This window comes from Acinonyx jubatus, chromosome D1, assembly GCF_027475565.1.
Source record: "Acinonyx jubatus isolate Ajub_Pintada_27869175 chromosome D1, VMU_Ajub_asm_v1.0, whole genome shotgun sequence".
NCBI classification, from domain to species: Eukaryota; Metazoa; Chordata; class Mammalia; order Carnivora; family Felidae; genus Acinonyx; species Acinonyx jubatus.
In genome coordinates, this window is record NC_069390.1 from 100,235,944 (window position 1) to 100,250,975 (window position 15,032).

A 15,032-nucleotide genomic window follows, 5' to 3' on the forward strand; every position below is an offset into this window, starting at 1 on the left:
TTCTCACTGCTTCCCAGTAGAATGCCCCCCTCCAACATAAGACTGTTTTTGAGAATTTACTCTCTGGGCTAGAGTGCATTACTGAAAGCCAGGAAACGGCGACCTACCTGTTTAGGTGAGCGCGCGCGCGCGCGCACACACACACACACACACACACACACACACACACACACCTCCCCAGCACGTTATGCTACCTGCGTCCCTCAGTCTAAGCTAGTAGCACTGCTCGGCATGGTGGGCTAGACTACCAACCTGAGGTGTTGCTAGTCTATTAATAAAATGTTCTAGCAATTTGGGAAGATTGCGAGTAGCTCTTCTTTTCAAAGGTGATTTCTCATACTACCAGGGTAATTTTCAAAGTACCTTATGAACTAAGCATTAACGTGCCTTTAAAATGTTTAATTCTCTGGAAGTAGCTTCTATACTTGGAGAATCTAGCTGGTTACTGCCTGAGTCCCATTTGGTTTGGTTCTTTTAGCCTCGATGTGTCAAACACAGCTCATTAGCTCCAACTCGGTATTTTCTTAAATAGTGGCCTCTCGTTGCTCTTATTGCTAGAAACGATCTGAGCAATGAGGTTCTCGCTGTTAACGGGTCACTTGAGCCAGATGTGAAGGACAACAGTTACCCCAGTAGTGATGAAAATAATTGGAAGTGTGTGATTTTCACAAAATGAAAGGGACCCGTGACCTTTTTTCTGAAGTCTCTGCCCTTGTTAGTCTGGCCCACCCCTCGTTCGTAATCGTATTTTCAAAATCATATTTCAAAACCGGGCCTCCGGGTCCCCTTTGATTGCATTGTGGATATCACACGTTCTGTGCCAATACTTGGAAAGGTAGGTACAGAAATAGCATTAGAGTGTATCAGGGGAAGTCTCTCGGGTACAGATGTTCCTTTTCAGGTGATAAGTACTGTAATTGAACCAGAACAGAAGAAGCGCATTAGCTGCCCCCATGCTGGGCAGCAGGCACGTCCCTGGGTACAGTTGAGGTGGGTAGGAGAAGGCACAGGATGTCTTCAGAGCTCAGCTCGGGGGCCAGCGCACCTCGCTCATCTGTATCTGTCCCAGTGCCTACAGCAAGGGGTGGGTGCGTCCAAATGATCTGCTAGGTCACAGAATGCTTCCTTACCTGGGGCCTCCATAAGAAAGTGTCCAAGGAGCAAGACGACATTCTGCCTGTTTGCCTACAAGGGTAGTTTGAAACCACTAATTTAATCATCAGCCTGCTTCTTGGAGGAGGATGAGATTTGGTATTATTTATTTTTTAATGAATTCCTTTTTGGACTCATGGGTGAGGCTGCTTTTACACTGCCCGTGTCCCCACCTTCAATGAGCAAAGTCTCCCATAGAACAGAACACTTTGCTGCTGAGCCCTCCCTAACACATTCCTACGTTGCGTGTGCGTGAGAGAAGTTGGCGAGGAAAATTAAAACCCCAGATTATTGATCAGTAGTAGGAATCATTTTAAGCAGACCTTACAACAGGGCACCAAGATAGTGTTTTCACAAACTTTCAGGAAGTTGTAGCAAAGCCAATAAAGGTGCAGTATATAATTAAAGTTTTGATGTATTAATTAGACAATCTGAGAGCTCACTTGGAGATAAAAGGACACCAGATGTGTCAGGGAGAAAAAGTTGACGTGCTTTAGATAAAATTTAAAATCAAAAGCCTTCAAATCGTCTTATGCGCTATTATAGCAGAATGATTGCTTAGTTCAAAGTCTTGCTGACAATTTAACACATTCAGTTTGATCATTTGTGCTTAGGATTTTCTTTTTTCTCTTTCATATTTGCCCTTCCCCTGTCCCCCAAATAATTTTTGAGCTGATACAAGAATATGCAATGTAGCAAACATCTGACGGAGGATTCCCTATGGGATTCCTGGCTTTGAGGGTCAAGCCTCGTTTATACATCGTTCCCTTGTTTACAAGATGGAAGACGGTCTTTTGGTTTTATCGCCACCTTCCGCTTTAGGTCGGGCTTTCAACGGGAGCAAAGGCAACTAACGTATTAATATTTATAAGTTGTAAAATTTATTGACTTTTAAAAAATAAAATCTCGGTAAAATCTCACATGCCTGGAACTTGATATTTAGCGGTGACATTCTGTCTTCTTTGTATTTATTACAAGTGTGTAGAAGTAGTTTTCCTTCCTGCTGGGATGTATTGATGGGGAATAATGAAGTTAGCCGTCATGGAGAGCAGGGGAGCGGGAACGCGCTCATCCTTGGCCGACGGGAGCCCTTTAGAACGGCACCACCCCTCCTCCTTTCTCCCATCTGCGAAAGTATAACACGAAATGACAGTCGCTGTACCCTCTCGGGGGCGGGGCTGGCTTAACCTCACCTTTGAAATCAGACTGGGGTGGGGGTGTCCTGGTTTGATTTCTCCTCCCTTCTCTCCTTCACATCTCCTCATCCCTAGTTCGCTTCATTAATGCAAATCTCTTTTCTTCTTGTCTCAGTTTTTCCATTTAAGGTTTTGGGTTAGGATCACAGGACACAACTCTTTGGGGGAAGGCGGGGAAGGGAGGCTTGTGGCTGCAGAGGGGGAAGTCATCAGACAAACATCTCCGTGTCCTCATGCCTTCGTTTTGTCATTACTGATCATTGTTGTGTTCAGCACTGTGGGTTTGATTTTCCTTTTTTTTTTTTATCCAGATCCCCCCACAACTATCCCTCCCACCACCACCACCACCACCACCACCACCACCACCACCACCATCCTTACCATCATCACAGGTACGGTACTTTCATTACCACTGAAAATGTCCTGAATGTATATTGTCTTTCTGGTATGTATGCAAGAAGGCTGACAGTTCCCTTTGAATCCTTGGAATTTAACCGTTCCTTTATTTGGGGACTTCAGAGGCGTTAGATACTTTATTCTTACGTTGACTCCTAAGGACCACAGAAAATCTTCAACATCCAGGCCTTTAACAGTAGATGAGATATTTTGCAGCTCGTGCCTAAGAGGATTCTCTTTTCCAGCATCCCCGTTCAAAGCAAAACGCTAGGGAACATAGCAGCCTGGCTATTAGAGAACATGCCGGTAGCTTAGGCGTAGCCACGGTTGATGAAATGGTAAGTATTCTGGCTTTGGATCTTCTCCTTGTCTTCATTCCATCGTTCGTTCGTACGAAAGAAAATACACACCCTTTAACATGCCCCTGCGGGCTGTGTTCCTAAATGCATCGCCCTCCTTCCTGCCCCAGAGAGTATCTGCTGACAGTGTTACTACCTGTTTGTGTTGCCTGGGTCAAGAGGTCAGAGGGGAGTCACTGACTTCTCCGTGCCGGGCACCCACGTACCCCTTGCTGCCCTCCATTAACTGTTGGAGGGGCGGAAGAGGCGGCCACAGCTGCTGTAACTCTGTGGCTTTATCTTGGTGGACTGTCTGAAACTCTCCAAAATGAGTTTCACTGTCTCCTGTGTCTGCCGACCACCAAGGGAGAGGGTATGCGATGCATCCCTTTCTGATACCCAGCGGCTCTCCTCCTGCTTGAGGGAGCTCGTCTGGGAGCCTTGATGCTTCTCCCACCTGCTACGCTGGGAAAGGTCATGGCTGCATCACGTCTATTAGATGTGTAGGATTTCCTTAGGTAAGGACTCCCCGAACCACTGTTTACAGGTACCTCCTCCAGAACACGTAAAAGTAGTTATTCTGCGAGGAAAAAAATAATAATAATAACCTCTTTAGAAGACCGCTTTCCCGCTTCATTCCATTATCCGCAGACACTGTCAGGTCTCTGAGCCACATGCCCCAGGATACAGTCGTATCACAGGACTTCTTCTAAACCACTGAATGTTGAAGTGATCGTTCTCCGTGTGTAGGCCCTCTTTACCACCCGAGATCGGGCAGCCATCCTTGACACTGACTTTCTGGAGATGTGTTTGGTTTTCGTGGGAGTCGGTGAGACAGGCGTGACAAAAATCCAGAGTGTTCCGTGGAAGAGGAGGTTCACGAAGTAGGACAATAGATCACCTGATCTCATTTTCTTCACTTTCTCTAACCTTCACAGTGGGACAAAGAGAACCTTAAAAAAAGAGCCACTAGCGAGGGTTTTTCTGAAGGTTAATTATGAAAACATCAGTGCCTGCACTTCACTTAAAATCTTCTGAAAATCCATCAATTGGTTTTCGTGTCTCACTCTAAACTCCACTCCACCCAGGCTGCTTCCTAAATTCCCTTCAGTGTCTATTTGTTTCCCTTCTTCCACGTCCTTCTTTCTGCCGCTTGGTCCCATGGCGCATAGACTCCTCCCACTTTCTGTCTCATTCCTAAACACAGCAAAGCTGCTCCCGCCTAACTGGTTCCAGGTCAGCCAGGCTATCAACTTCCCAGGAGCTAGGTTTTTACCTTTCGTGATCTCTTGCCCCTTATCCAGGTTGTAAACTGAATTGGGCTGGAGCTCTTAACGGCAGGTTTCCTTGAAATTTCCCATGAACGGCCCTTTGGATGTCCGTGTGAATTACACCTCCACCCACCACTGTCCTTTGCAACTAGTCTGTTCATCTTTGCAGAAGGGGCCCAGGGATCAGTCAGCCCTTATTACCTCTCGTTGTTGTAGAAGGTTCCGTCTAGGTGGCTAGCCAGGTCTGTATTGCAAGGCAGTGGAGGTCTTACTCACTCTGTAGAAATACCCCATTTCTCCATTACATGGAACAATGCTTTTCATTTGTGGCTAGCCTCTCGCTAGCTTAGGCTGGTTTGGGTTTTTGGTTTGTTTTTGTTTTGTTTTTTAAGACCTTTCTTAGCACCCCTGAACTACTCCCCCCCCCCCACTCACAGCTTTAATTTTTCACCCCAGAGTAAAGCTAATCTTGTGTCCTTCAACAGCTGCAACTCTCTGTGATCACTGTTCCAACCACAGAGACTCTGGTTAAGAGGAAATTTTAAAAACAAACAACGCTGCATTTCTGTCCATATAGAAATTGCCTTTACATACGGACTTGTCTTTGCTTCTGTCTCTCTCTGCTCCCGGCCTCGGGTCTCCCCGTGATGCATGATGATCTCGTAGATGTGCCTTAGCCTTTCAACATTAGCGCTTGAACCCTCTCTACACACAAAAGGCATCTGTGGTAATGAGCACCCAGATTCTTGCTGGCATACCCAAGAATAAAGTAAAATTGCCACTCATACAGCATTGTAGAATCCGTTGCCTTAACGGATGTGATCGTATGGGCTTCCTGCGTCTTAACAAGCAGTGTTACATATATTTATCTTGCCCAGAAAGTACACTTGTGGAATTTAACATTTGCTCCTTACTTCAAACAGACTAAAGGTTATGGAGCTGAATGATTGTGTGTCCCATTTTAAAGGTCCAGGCTATCCCTGAGATTAAGATTGTTTCCTAAAAAATCTTCCAGACTGGATCTTGACAAATGGATAGCTAAATTAATTTGCACTCTTCTCTCTTGCACTGTTTGCTGCATTACAGCCCCCATTAGCCTTAAAAGCTGCAACAGCTAAATCCAGTGACAGGAACGTACATAAAGCCTGAGCTTGAAAGAAAGAAAGAAAGAGAGAGAGAGAGAGAGAGAGAGAGAGAGAGAGAAAGAAAGAAGAAAGGAAGAAAGAAAGAAAGAAAGAAAGAAAGAAAGAGAAAGAGGCAGCCCATAGCCATCCATTTCTTTCCTCCCACTCAGATGCAATAACTGAAACCCATTGCCCAGGTCAGAGTTTCATTACAAGAAAATGTACAAATGCAATAGAAGAAAATTTGAAACTCGAAGGGCATAGTTGATTTCTGATTTCTCTGAAAGGAAGTGTTCCTGTGTTACTTTGTACCTTCCATAAGCAGGATATCGAATTGCTCCCCTTGTCAGGGAGGCAGACTGCCACTGAGTCCCCCAGTCGCCCGACTCCCTCAAAAGCACATTAAAGCTTCATCCTGGGGACCCTTGAAAGCAAGAAATTGTGAGCCCAATCCGATGTGCTGGTGCCACCTAGAGTCCTAGACCCGGCGGGGTGGTGGAGGGGGAAGAGCTGGGCGTCTCTGTCCCGTGCTTTCTGCGTGGAGTCGGTCTCCTGACCTTTGTGTGAAGGCTCACATCTAGCGGTAGCTTTCTCTCGGGAGGACTTTTTGAAGGCTCTAGAGTCCTGAAAGGAATATTTGATGTCAACTTGCCACATTGACCTTGTTGCAGCCTTACAACTATTAGGCCTTTAGTATCATTAGAATCCCTTTCTAAATAAAAAACCATTAGAGGGACCCAACTGAAATGGGAGCCATCCAGAGTCTCATTGTGGTTTGCCCTGAGTTTCTTCTCTGTCTCTTCCATCCCATGCACATTGACATTCCGACCATATACTTCTGTTTCAACTATTGCTATTGGTAAGCCCCCACTTCCTTTTTTTTTCGTTTCCTTTTTTTTTTTTTTAATATCATGCCAAGTTGTCCACGTAGTTTAATTCATGAAGATATATGCTGTAATATTGAAGAGCAAACTGCATAATCTAAATTGTCCCTGGAGTCCTCTGTTAAAATACAGAGACAGCCAGACCATTACCCAGGGTCAGAGTCCTTCATGCAGATTTCCCTCCTAAATTAAAATCAAAGAAAAACTTACCACCCTCCTGGGGGGCTGAGGGGGGGGGGTGGTTTGTTTTATTTTATTTTGTTTTGAATTTTCTTTGAAGTTAGTTGACTTTGCGTATGAGATGTACGTAGAATTACCTATTCCTGGGGTGACAGATTTTGCTCCTGTCCAACAGTTGGATCCAACTTTTCCCTATAGTCAACTTAGGAAAATATTTTGTGTTTCCCTCCCAAGATAATGTGGATGTTGTACTGTCTCTGCCCAGTTGCATCCGGAGTTAGTTGCTTAACGAGGAATGTACCTTAGACTGCACTCAGCACTGTTTTAAACACCCTTAGCAGCTTAAGTAGGAAATTCAGGCCCAGGGGGAGTTCAACATGCAGGTCATACTACACATGTGACTGTCATAAATTAAAACACTAAAATCACTTTAGAATAAGAGATGAATAGCTATAGGGCCAAATCCTGAAACACATTTAGAAATCCTTTCACAGGCATGAAATAGGTCATCTCTAAATGAGTATTTCCCTTTTTAAAAGTATGTATCCAATGAAGTGTTTTGTGTTTCTTGGGAAAGAAAACAGCAAGGTTTTTCTTACGGGTGTCTAAGCACTCAAAACCCAGTATACCTTGGAGAAAGTGGGTCCCAACCCCAGGCTCACGTTATTTTGGCTTTCATAGTCTAATGTCGTCAGCCATTGTGTGCGTAAAGTGTATCCAGTCACAATAAGGAGAGTGCAGCCATAGTTCACAGAGTATGCCAAGCGAGGGAAGTCCAACACCATAGCACATGTTTTCCACGTCTTACATACAAAGGAAAGAAGTACGCCTGTGCTTAAGACAGAATTACGGTCGAGAGCCTTGCTTCATGTAACGCTGCTGTTCTCCAGGGTCTTGGTTTAATGATTCCAACTCTGTGCTAGGGGTATGTGGGTTATATATATCACTCTGTGATATTTGCGTGGTGCGAGGGGTATATGCTTAGCTGCTTTTAGGCATTCATTCATCAAATACCAAGCCCCTGTAATGTGGACAGCTTCATGCTAGTGCCTGTGGAGACAGAAAATTCCTTGAACCCCTTAAAATATGGCACTGAGAATAGGTTGTACACACTAGAAGTCAATTACAGGAGGTACTGTGCAGTAAGGGCTGACTCGGTGGCATGGGCAGAGGAGCAAGGAGGGCATCACAGGACAATTAGTTCCGTCTGCCATCAGGGACTGGGTAGAATGTGGGTAAGATAGGGTGGCATTTTAGAAATTAAGCACCAAGGCCCAACTTTACTTCAAGCATCTGTGTTCAGTGTGTGTGTACGTTGTGTGTATTTATGTCCCAGGCATGTATCACACCACCATTGCTAGGAAATACACACTTTTCATTCTAGAATGTTTACTAACTTACCTTTTTTCTAGAGTTGGCATCTACTCCATTAAGACTGTTTGTCACTCCTCATTTATTGAATGCGTATTGAGTGTTACTGATAGGCCAGGATGCGTGGTAACAAGAATCTTTTTTTTTTTTAATGCTTATTTATTTTTGAGAGAGAGAGAGACAGAGCAAGAGTGGGGGAGGGACAGAGAGAGAGGGGGAGACAGAATCCGAAGCAGGATCCAGGCCTGCTGTCAGCCCAGAGCCCAAAGCGGGGCTCGAACTCATGAGCCATGAGATCATGACCTGAGGCGAAGTCGGATGCGTAACCAACTCAGCCATCCAGGTGCCCAAATAAGAATCTTATTAGGTGCTACCAAATATGAAGGAGACATCTTTGTAATGAGCCATCTTGTCAAGTTTTTGCCCAAAATTGCGTGGCCATTTTTTTTTCATACTGTCTCCAGTGTATAGATTTTTATTTTGATGGCAAGTATAAGCCTACATTACAAATAGCATCATAGCCAGCCAACTTTGTCTTTTAATTTTTTTAATGTTTATTTATTTTTGAGAGAGAGAGAGAGCCAGAGAAAGAGGGAGACACAGAATCAGAGCTGTCAGCAAAGAGCCCAACTCGGGGCTTGAACCCATGAACTACGAGATTACGACCTGAGCCGAAGTTGAATGCTTAACCTGCTGAGCCACCCAGGCGCCCCAGCCAGCCAGTTTTTGACCCACACTGATTTAGGAGGGAATAAAACGAGTTAGAATACTCTACTGATGAAGGTCACCTGATTCTGCCTTTTAAAAAAAAAGGCCTGAGAGATAGGAACTGAGGGTTATTTTTCTAATGCTTCTATCATCATTTCCATACTTTCATGTTCCTTGTTTAAAAATAATCCAAGAGATTATTTATCCACAGTGCAGAAAACTAGCCTCAAACACATGGGTTTCTCAGGCTTAGAAAGTGATGGTTGGATCCGTCTTGGTTGGAAAGGTAGGACTTAGAAGGAACCAGCCCTCCAGCACGTAAGCAGAGAAGACTAGAAGTGACTATTTCTAGAGCCCCTTCCCTCTGCACTGTCACCTCCCTTGCAGTGCCCCTTCCGTCCCTCTCCTCACCTGTGCCTTCCCCCTCTCTGCCCCTCCTGCCCAGCCGTCACCCACACCAGGGCAGAGGAGTTGTTTCCTTGTGAGAGGAAACCACTGTACAAGATCCTATGATTTTCAGAACATCTGGTTTGCAGATGAAAAGATCTCAGGGACATAGCAGCAGTAGTGAACGATTCTGAACAAAACTTGAAATTGCTTAACAAAAAAACCAGTCCACTCCCCATCCAGCTGTTCTATGGAAGGAGCGGAGGGTGACTTTAAGAAGGAAGAGAGTTTTATCGTGACTCTCCTATCTGGACCTTTGTAGCTTCCAGTGTGTTCCTGTCCCCTTTCTCCTGGCCCTCAGAAATGGGAGTTTAATTAAAGCCTAACATAGTTGGAAAGAAAATTGACCAGGAATCCGGTAGAAAATAAATTTCGAAGTTTAATTTTCCAGCACGTATTTTTGCTTTCAATAGATTTCAAATAAGTCAGAAATAAATAAAGAAAAGAATTTTTTAAAAAAACCATATATTTAATATATATTGGCCAGCAGAACACAACTATGAAAATAAAATTGTCAGGGGAATTCTTTGCCTGCCCTAGTGTCTAGATTTAAAGCAGCCCCGTAACACAAACTGAAGGGGAATTCAATTAAGAAAACCCATTGGCTCCTTATTGACTTTAGTTAAGAAAATAAACTGGGGGAAAGTGTATTAAATATGTCTGGACTGCTTAGTATGCTTTCATTTAAGCTTATGACAATCAAAATGGGAAAATTTAAATTCTTTACAATTAAGCTCTGCTTTTGAGCAGATTGGGTTCTCTGGGTTATTACCCTGTGTATTTTTTAACGTATACCCAACTCACACACACACCCCAAAATGCAGTCTTGCAGGGAATCTGTGCATTGTAACACAGGAGGACTACAGAGCAATTGGAGAAGAGAAAGTATTTAAGGTTGTGAATTTAATTTTGTTCTAGGATTTTCATTTTCATTTATGGCACCCGTTGTGTTTGAGACCATGGACTAATTTATGGATTAGTTTTAAACCCCCAGTCTGTCACACTCAATGAACAATTCTAAGTTGGAGAGAATCCATATGAAAGGATTAGAATGTGCCACAGTGGAGCTTACACATGACTGTTTCTACTAAATATTGCCCAGCTGCCTCTCATGCAGCAATTTTTTTTTTCTACTTGGTTAAATGGCTACTGTCTCTAATCTCACACATTGTCAGAGCCTTTCCATTTTGTAAGTATCTTACACTGCCACATGGAATATAGGTGATGTTTAATTTATTCAAGATAAGGTGCCATAAACTGTGTGTATGGCTGGGGGACCGAGAAGTCAATATTTAGTGAAATGCGCATCTTTCAAATAGCACAGGGCCTGCCCTTGGCCACCTTGTTTGATTATACTCATAAAGCAGCTAGAGAATGACTCTTAAGGCCGTACACACTTAGCGGGTTTGCAAAACCACGGGATTTGTCGTTGTTGTTGTTGACCATTTAAAATAAGCGTCCAATACATTTGCCCTTCTTGTAATTAAAATTAACATAGGGCCAGAAGCTCAGCAAGGCCTTTTCAGGTTCATAACCCTATGCCACCGAGAGCCCAACTCAACTCTTTGTGACCTCTTTTTCCCCGGGGCCTAGCTCAGAGATTAGTTTCTTAAAGGCAAAATGAAGTTTAAAGAAGTCTTCGTTGGGACAATTAGGAGCTGTCATTTTTCAAGTGAAGCGCAGCATTGCTGACGTGTGTTGGAAGGTTACCGCTCGCATTTTGCCCATACCCTCAGAATGCTGTCCGACGACAGAGTGACCCCACAAGCCGATTCACAGGGGCGGGCCCACACGTCTCAGCAGCCTTCTGATGGAGACGCCCCTAATAAATCCTACCTCACGGAGCCACACTTGCTTCAGAGCCAGGGTGTCTGTGGTTTCTGCACGAAGTCATAATGCAATTATGAAGGAGAATTAGATTCTGCGACAGTGCTCTCCTGCAGGGAGCACAAAGTCACTTCTGAAGAAGGGGTTTTTTTTTTTTTGCTTTTTTTTTTTTTTCCTTCTTTACTCGAAACCGCCTCTGTTCACACAGCGCACCAGGTGCTCTCAGAGAATTAGAATCAGCGTGCCCCCTGACACACCCTCAAACCTTGCTCGAACTCTGTGGCCAGCCTGTGTGTCTGCTCTATTCTCCTGCTCCGTTGCTGACCATGACTTTGCCATTTCCAGCCGCAGTGACTGTGTGGTTTGACGTGAACGTGTGTTTGCTTTGAACTGTCCTCGAAGGTGTTTCTTCCCCCTCCCGGCATTCCTTTTTCCTCCCCGTTTGGGTGCAATTGATGGATTTCCCATCCCCAGAATGGGAAAGCAAGCTGCACTGTGGACTTTTCTCCTTTATTTTCTAGTACCCACAGAGAAGCCTACGCCCAGGTTCACTCAGATTAATTTCGTGATAAAGCGGACAGTGTTGGGATGTAGGAAACAGTAAATCGAGGAGTCACTGGTTAATGCTGAGATACGATTTTTAGGGCTCTAACCTTTAGGATTTACTCCACCTCCTTTCTTTCAGTCTATGCTAATTGTTCATCTGCTAAAAGATACAGCGTATGAGAAAATGCTGCTATAAAAATAAGCCAAAGTGTTTATTGTTTTGTTTTGTTTTTTTAATTTTGAAAAGGAGCCAATGCCTACCCATAAAATGTATTAACCTGCATATAAATGTTTCTGTACAAATGTGCATTTGATGTTGCCCCTGAAATTGAAAACACCTCAAACTAAAGCTTGACTTGAATGTTTCAAGTAAGGAGATGTGTCAGCTGCATCATGACAGTCTGGTATAGCGATGTTTCAACTGTACAATTCTTGGTATTGTTTTTTACTGCTATTTTATGCACACAGACTTGACTTGTAAGTAAGTATTGTGTTCTTATGCGGTGTATTTTATGTCTTTCTTTCCTTCATCTAATCTTCAGAAACTCAGCTATAAGTTATATTAAGCTGCAGTGGCTTCTCAGACTGCTGGTTAATTCTGGCTCCTTAGAAGGGCTGCAAGTTTTTGATGGTATAGGGTCCCAAGGAAAGCATGCAACTGAAGAGGAACACTGGTGTGAATTCATGGGTCAGATTTGCAAACTAGAAGCACCAGGCTCATATGACCAAAAAAAAAAAAAAAAAAAAAAAAGTTGGCATCCCAGTGCATTTAAACATTGCCTGTGTCGTGTCCGGAAGAGTCTTTTGGAAGTCTCTAGGATTCATAAAAATAATTACCAGCTTAAGTAGCTGCGTTATATGAGAGAAAGAGGAAAAAAAAAAAAAGGACAGGTAACTACCTGCAGTTTTAGCCACGAACGCCACCCCAGCTAGAGATGATGAGCTGCTGTGCCCGTATCACCGACGTTTTCAGGCCAGAAGGGGCTAGTGGAAGGAAACATACTGGAGAGGTATAGAGCTGAACACGGAAGTGCGGCCAGATGGGTTGACTTTGGAATTGAGTTGGCCATGGGAGTGGTGTTTAAGAAAAAAAAAAAGAAAAAGACTGGAAAAAAATGTCATCGTGCATTTTGTTAGGTATTTATCCCACTATCCCTCTAGCCAAAAATAAAAAGGAAATTTCTTGAGCCCCTTGAGCAGTTTTCCTGTGAAGAGGAGCCAGGACAGCCGGCCTGGTTTGAAGCCTAGCAGGAGGAGGAGGAAACTCGAACAGCATGGGAAATAGAAGAAGAGACAGACCACATCCTCTTCCCCAGCAAGCGCGTCTGGCAGCGAAAAAGCGAACGTGCCGTCTCGTGCTGCCGCCGTGAAGGCAGGGCTCCTGGTAGCTCACCACAACGATTGTGCTTCCGAACTGTGAACACGGGGACGGCTGGGTCCTTTAATTCGTGGAACGTCCCATGATCACAAGTGGCGTTTGGCAAATGGTGTGGACGTGGCCATTTCCCTGACCGTCTTCTGCTCATAGGCTGTACGACAGCAAGAGCTGCAGAGTGAAGAACGGATCCGTGGTGGGTCGTGGCGGCAGGGGGGGGCGGGGTGTGTACCGAAACTCACCCGGAAACCTTTAATATGTTCATTCCCATGGCCTCCCAGTTAACTGAACTTTCCCGCTGAACCCTGCTGGAATAACACACGGGATGGAAACCTTGAGCTCATGTGTTCGTCTACCGGCATCTACCAGCCTCACAAGGATCCTGAAAGTGTGATTGCTGCGGTGATGCCTAATTGGCAGGCACGAAGCCGAGTGCCCGCGTGGGCTGGCTTGAAACAAAGGCAATGTTTGAATGTATGAATCCATTGTTCGGCCAGCCTTCCGACTGGGCTCTTCTGTCACAGTCCTGAGCCTTGATGCGTTAAGAGTTTGCACTGGTGTTTCTCCTCACTCTGCATGTTCCCCTGACTATTGACTAGCAAGTAGATGTGTCCCGGCAAGACCCCCAGAACCAAAGAATTGACTGTTTTCCTCACTGGCTCGCAGCTTTGAGCTGAAGGCATGTCTTAAAACAGTGCAACTCACTTCAAATGCTTTTTGCTTTTCATTTATTATTGCTTGTCACGCGATGTTCTTTGAAAGCTTGCTCATATATTATCTGTTCCATTTTTTTTCCATTTTCCCTTTTTTTGCATGCCGTTCCTCCTGTTTCCTCCCTTCCTCCAATCCTCTGTTCCCGTCTGTAGACACAGCAGCGACGACAGAGCCCGCAGTTCACGGTTGGTATCACATTACTGTTTATCTACTTTCTCAGCGCTGCTGAGAGGCAAGGCAAGCCTGGGAAAAAGAGAAATGCAGTCTTCAAGGGAAATCGTGTTTCAAGTAGACTGATCTCATAAATATACTATAATTTTTTAAGGCTTGAAAGGATGTCGGGTCTTGTCATTTCTGTTGTGAGTTCAGCAGCCAGTGGTGACAGAGGCGAGGTAGCCGCCTCACTGGCTGGGACGCAGGTCATGGCCCTTGTTGATAGAACTCCAGGCAGACACCAAAATACAAGGGACTCCAAAAACAAATACTTGCCTGAAAATCACAGCCTCTGGTTTAAAGACCCAATTGCTTTCTTCATTTATAGGCTAGAATCCCAGGTACACTTGGAAGAGGGGTCATTCGGATCACTTACTAGTTGAGGCCAAAGGACAGGTGAGAACAGAAGAGTCCCATTTAAATTCACGAGGTCATCACTCTTCTCTTAATTATGTTCCCAATCCCGTTTGCCTCTGCAAACCAGCGCCAGTTCGCTCTCAATCACTATGCGTGCGTGAAGGTTTACGCTATTTACACCAGCATTTGGCAGGATCCCTCTCCGGACGAAGAATGACACCATATATAAGTTTTAGCAGCATTAAGTAGGACTTGACAAAATCATTTGTGTACAGGCAGCTTGTAGGCAAAATAACTAGAAAGTTGGTTAAGGTTTTAACCAAAAAGTGGTTTAAAAAAAAAAAAAAAAAGGCCACCGGGCTATCCTTTTCACAACTTCATCCTACCTTAGAAGGTTGGAATACGTTCGTTAACTTTTCTGTGTCTCTTCAGTCAGAAAATTAGAATTATGTTTCATCTGTATATGACTTTATTTCTTAACTCTCAACCCTGGTGATGTTGTGCTTAGAGAAAGATACGTTAGTTAAAAATTGGGCAGAATTTTAATAATTGAGTTCCAGGGAATTTTTTGGTAAAGGGCCTATTTAAATCACTTTGCATGTTGTACAGTGTTGGAATGCATCGCTTAAGTGCCTAGAGGTGATCAGCCAACACTTTACTGTTCATGCACCTTTAGCAAAGCATCTCTTCCTAGCACAGACTGACTTCCTTAAAACAGACCTACGTTTGAGGACTTGTCAGTTGGAAATCTCTAAGCAAAACCTGTCCTGGGTGAGCTGTCCTTGAAGGTCAGGCCTTGACGCTTGGCACATCGCCCCCGTATTTGCGCTTTGTGATGAGGAATCCCAAGAAAGCAGAATGAACTTAGGTACGAAGAGCAGTAAATCCCTCCCCACTCCCTGCCCACCTCACCTGGCCCTTTCCTGTTGTTGG

General features: G+C 44.4%; 1 protein-coding gene across 13 annotated transcripts in view; it reads left to right on the plus strand.

The window, feature by feature from the left end:
• The window catches only part of CADM1 (cell adhesion molecule 1), a 424,919-nt gene that overhangs the window by 387,088 nt on the left and 22,799 nt on the right, over positions 1-15,032 (plus strand). For 5 of the 13 annotated variants that reach the window (XM_053204083.1, XM_053204084.1, XM_027036565.2 and 2 more), the window contains 2 exons: positions 2,660-2,740; positions 13,682-13,714. The exons of 2 other annotated variants lie outside the window; for them this stretch is intronic. In XM_053204083.1, coding sequence (XP_053060058.1) covers positions 2,660-2,740; positions 13,682-13,714 — 114 coding nt within the window. The remainder of the gene's footprint in view (positions 1-2,659; positions 2,741-13,681; positions 13,715-15,032) is intronic. 6 more of the 13 variants (XM_053204085.1, XM_053204088.1, XM_027036569.2 and 3 more) reach the window with 2 other exon arrangements.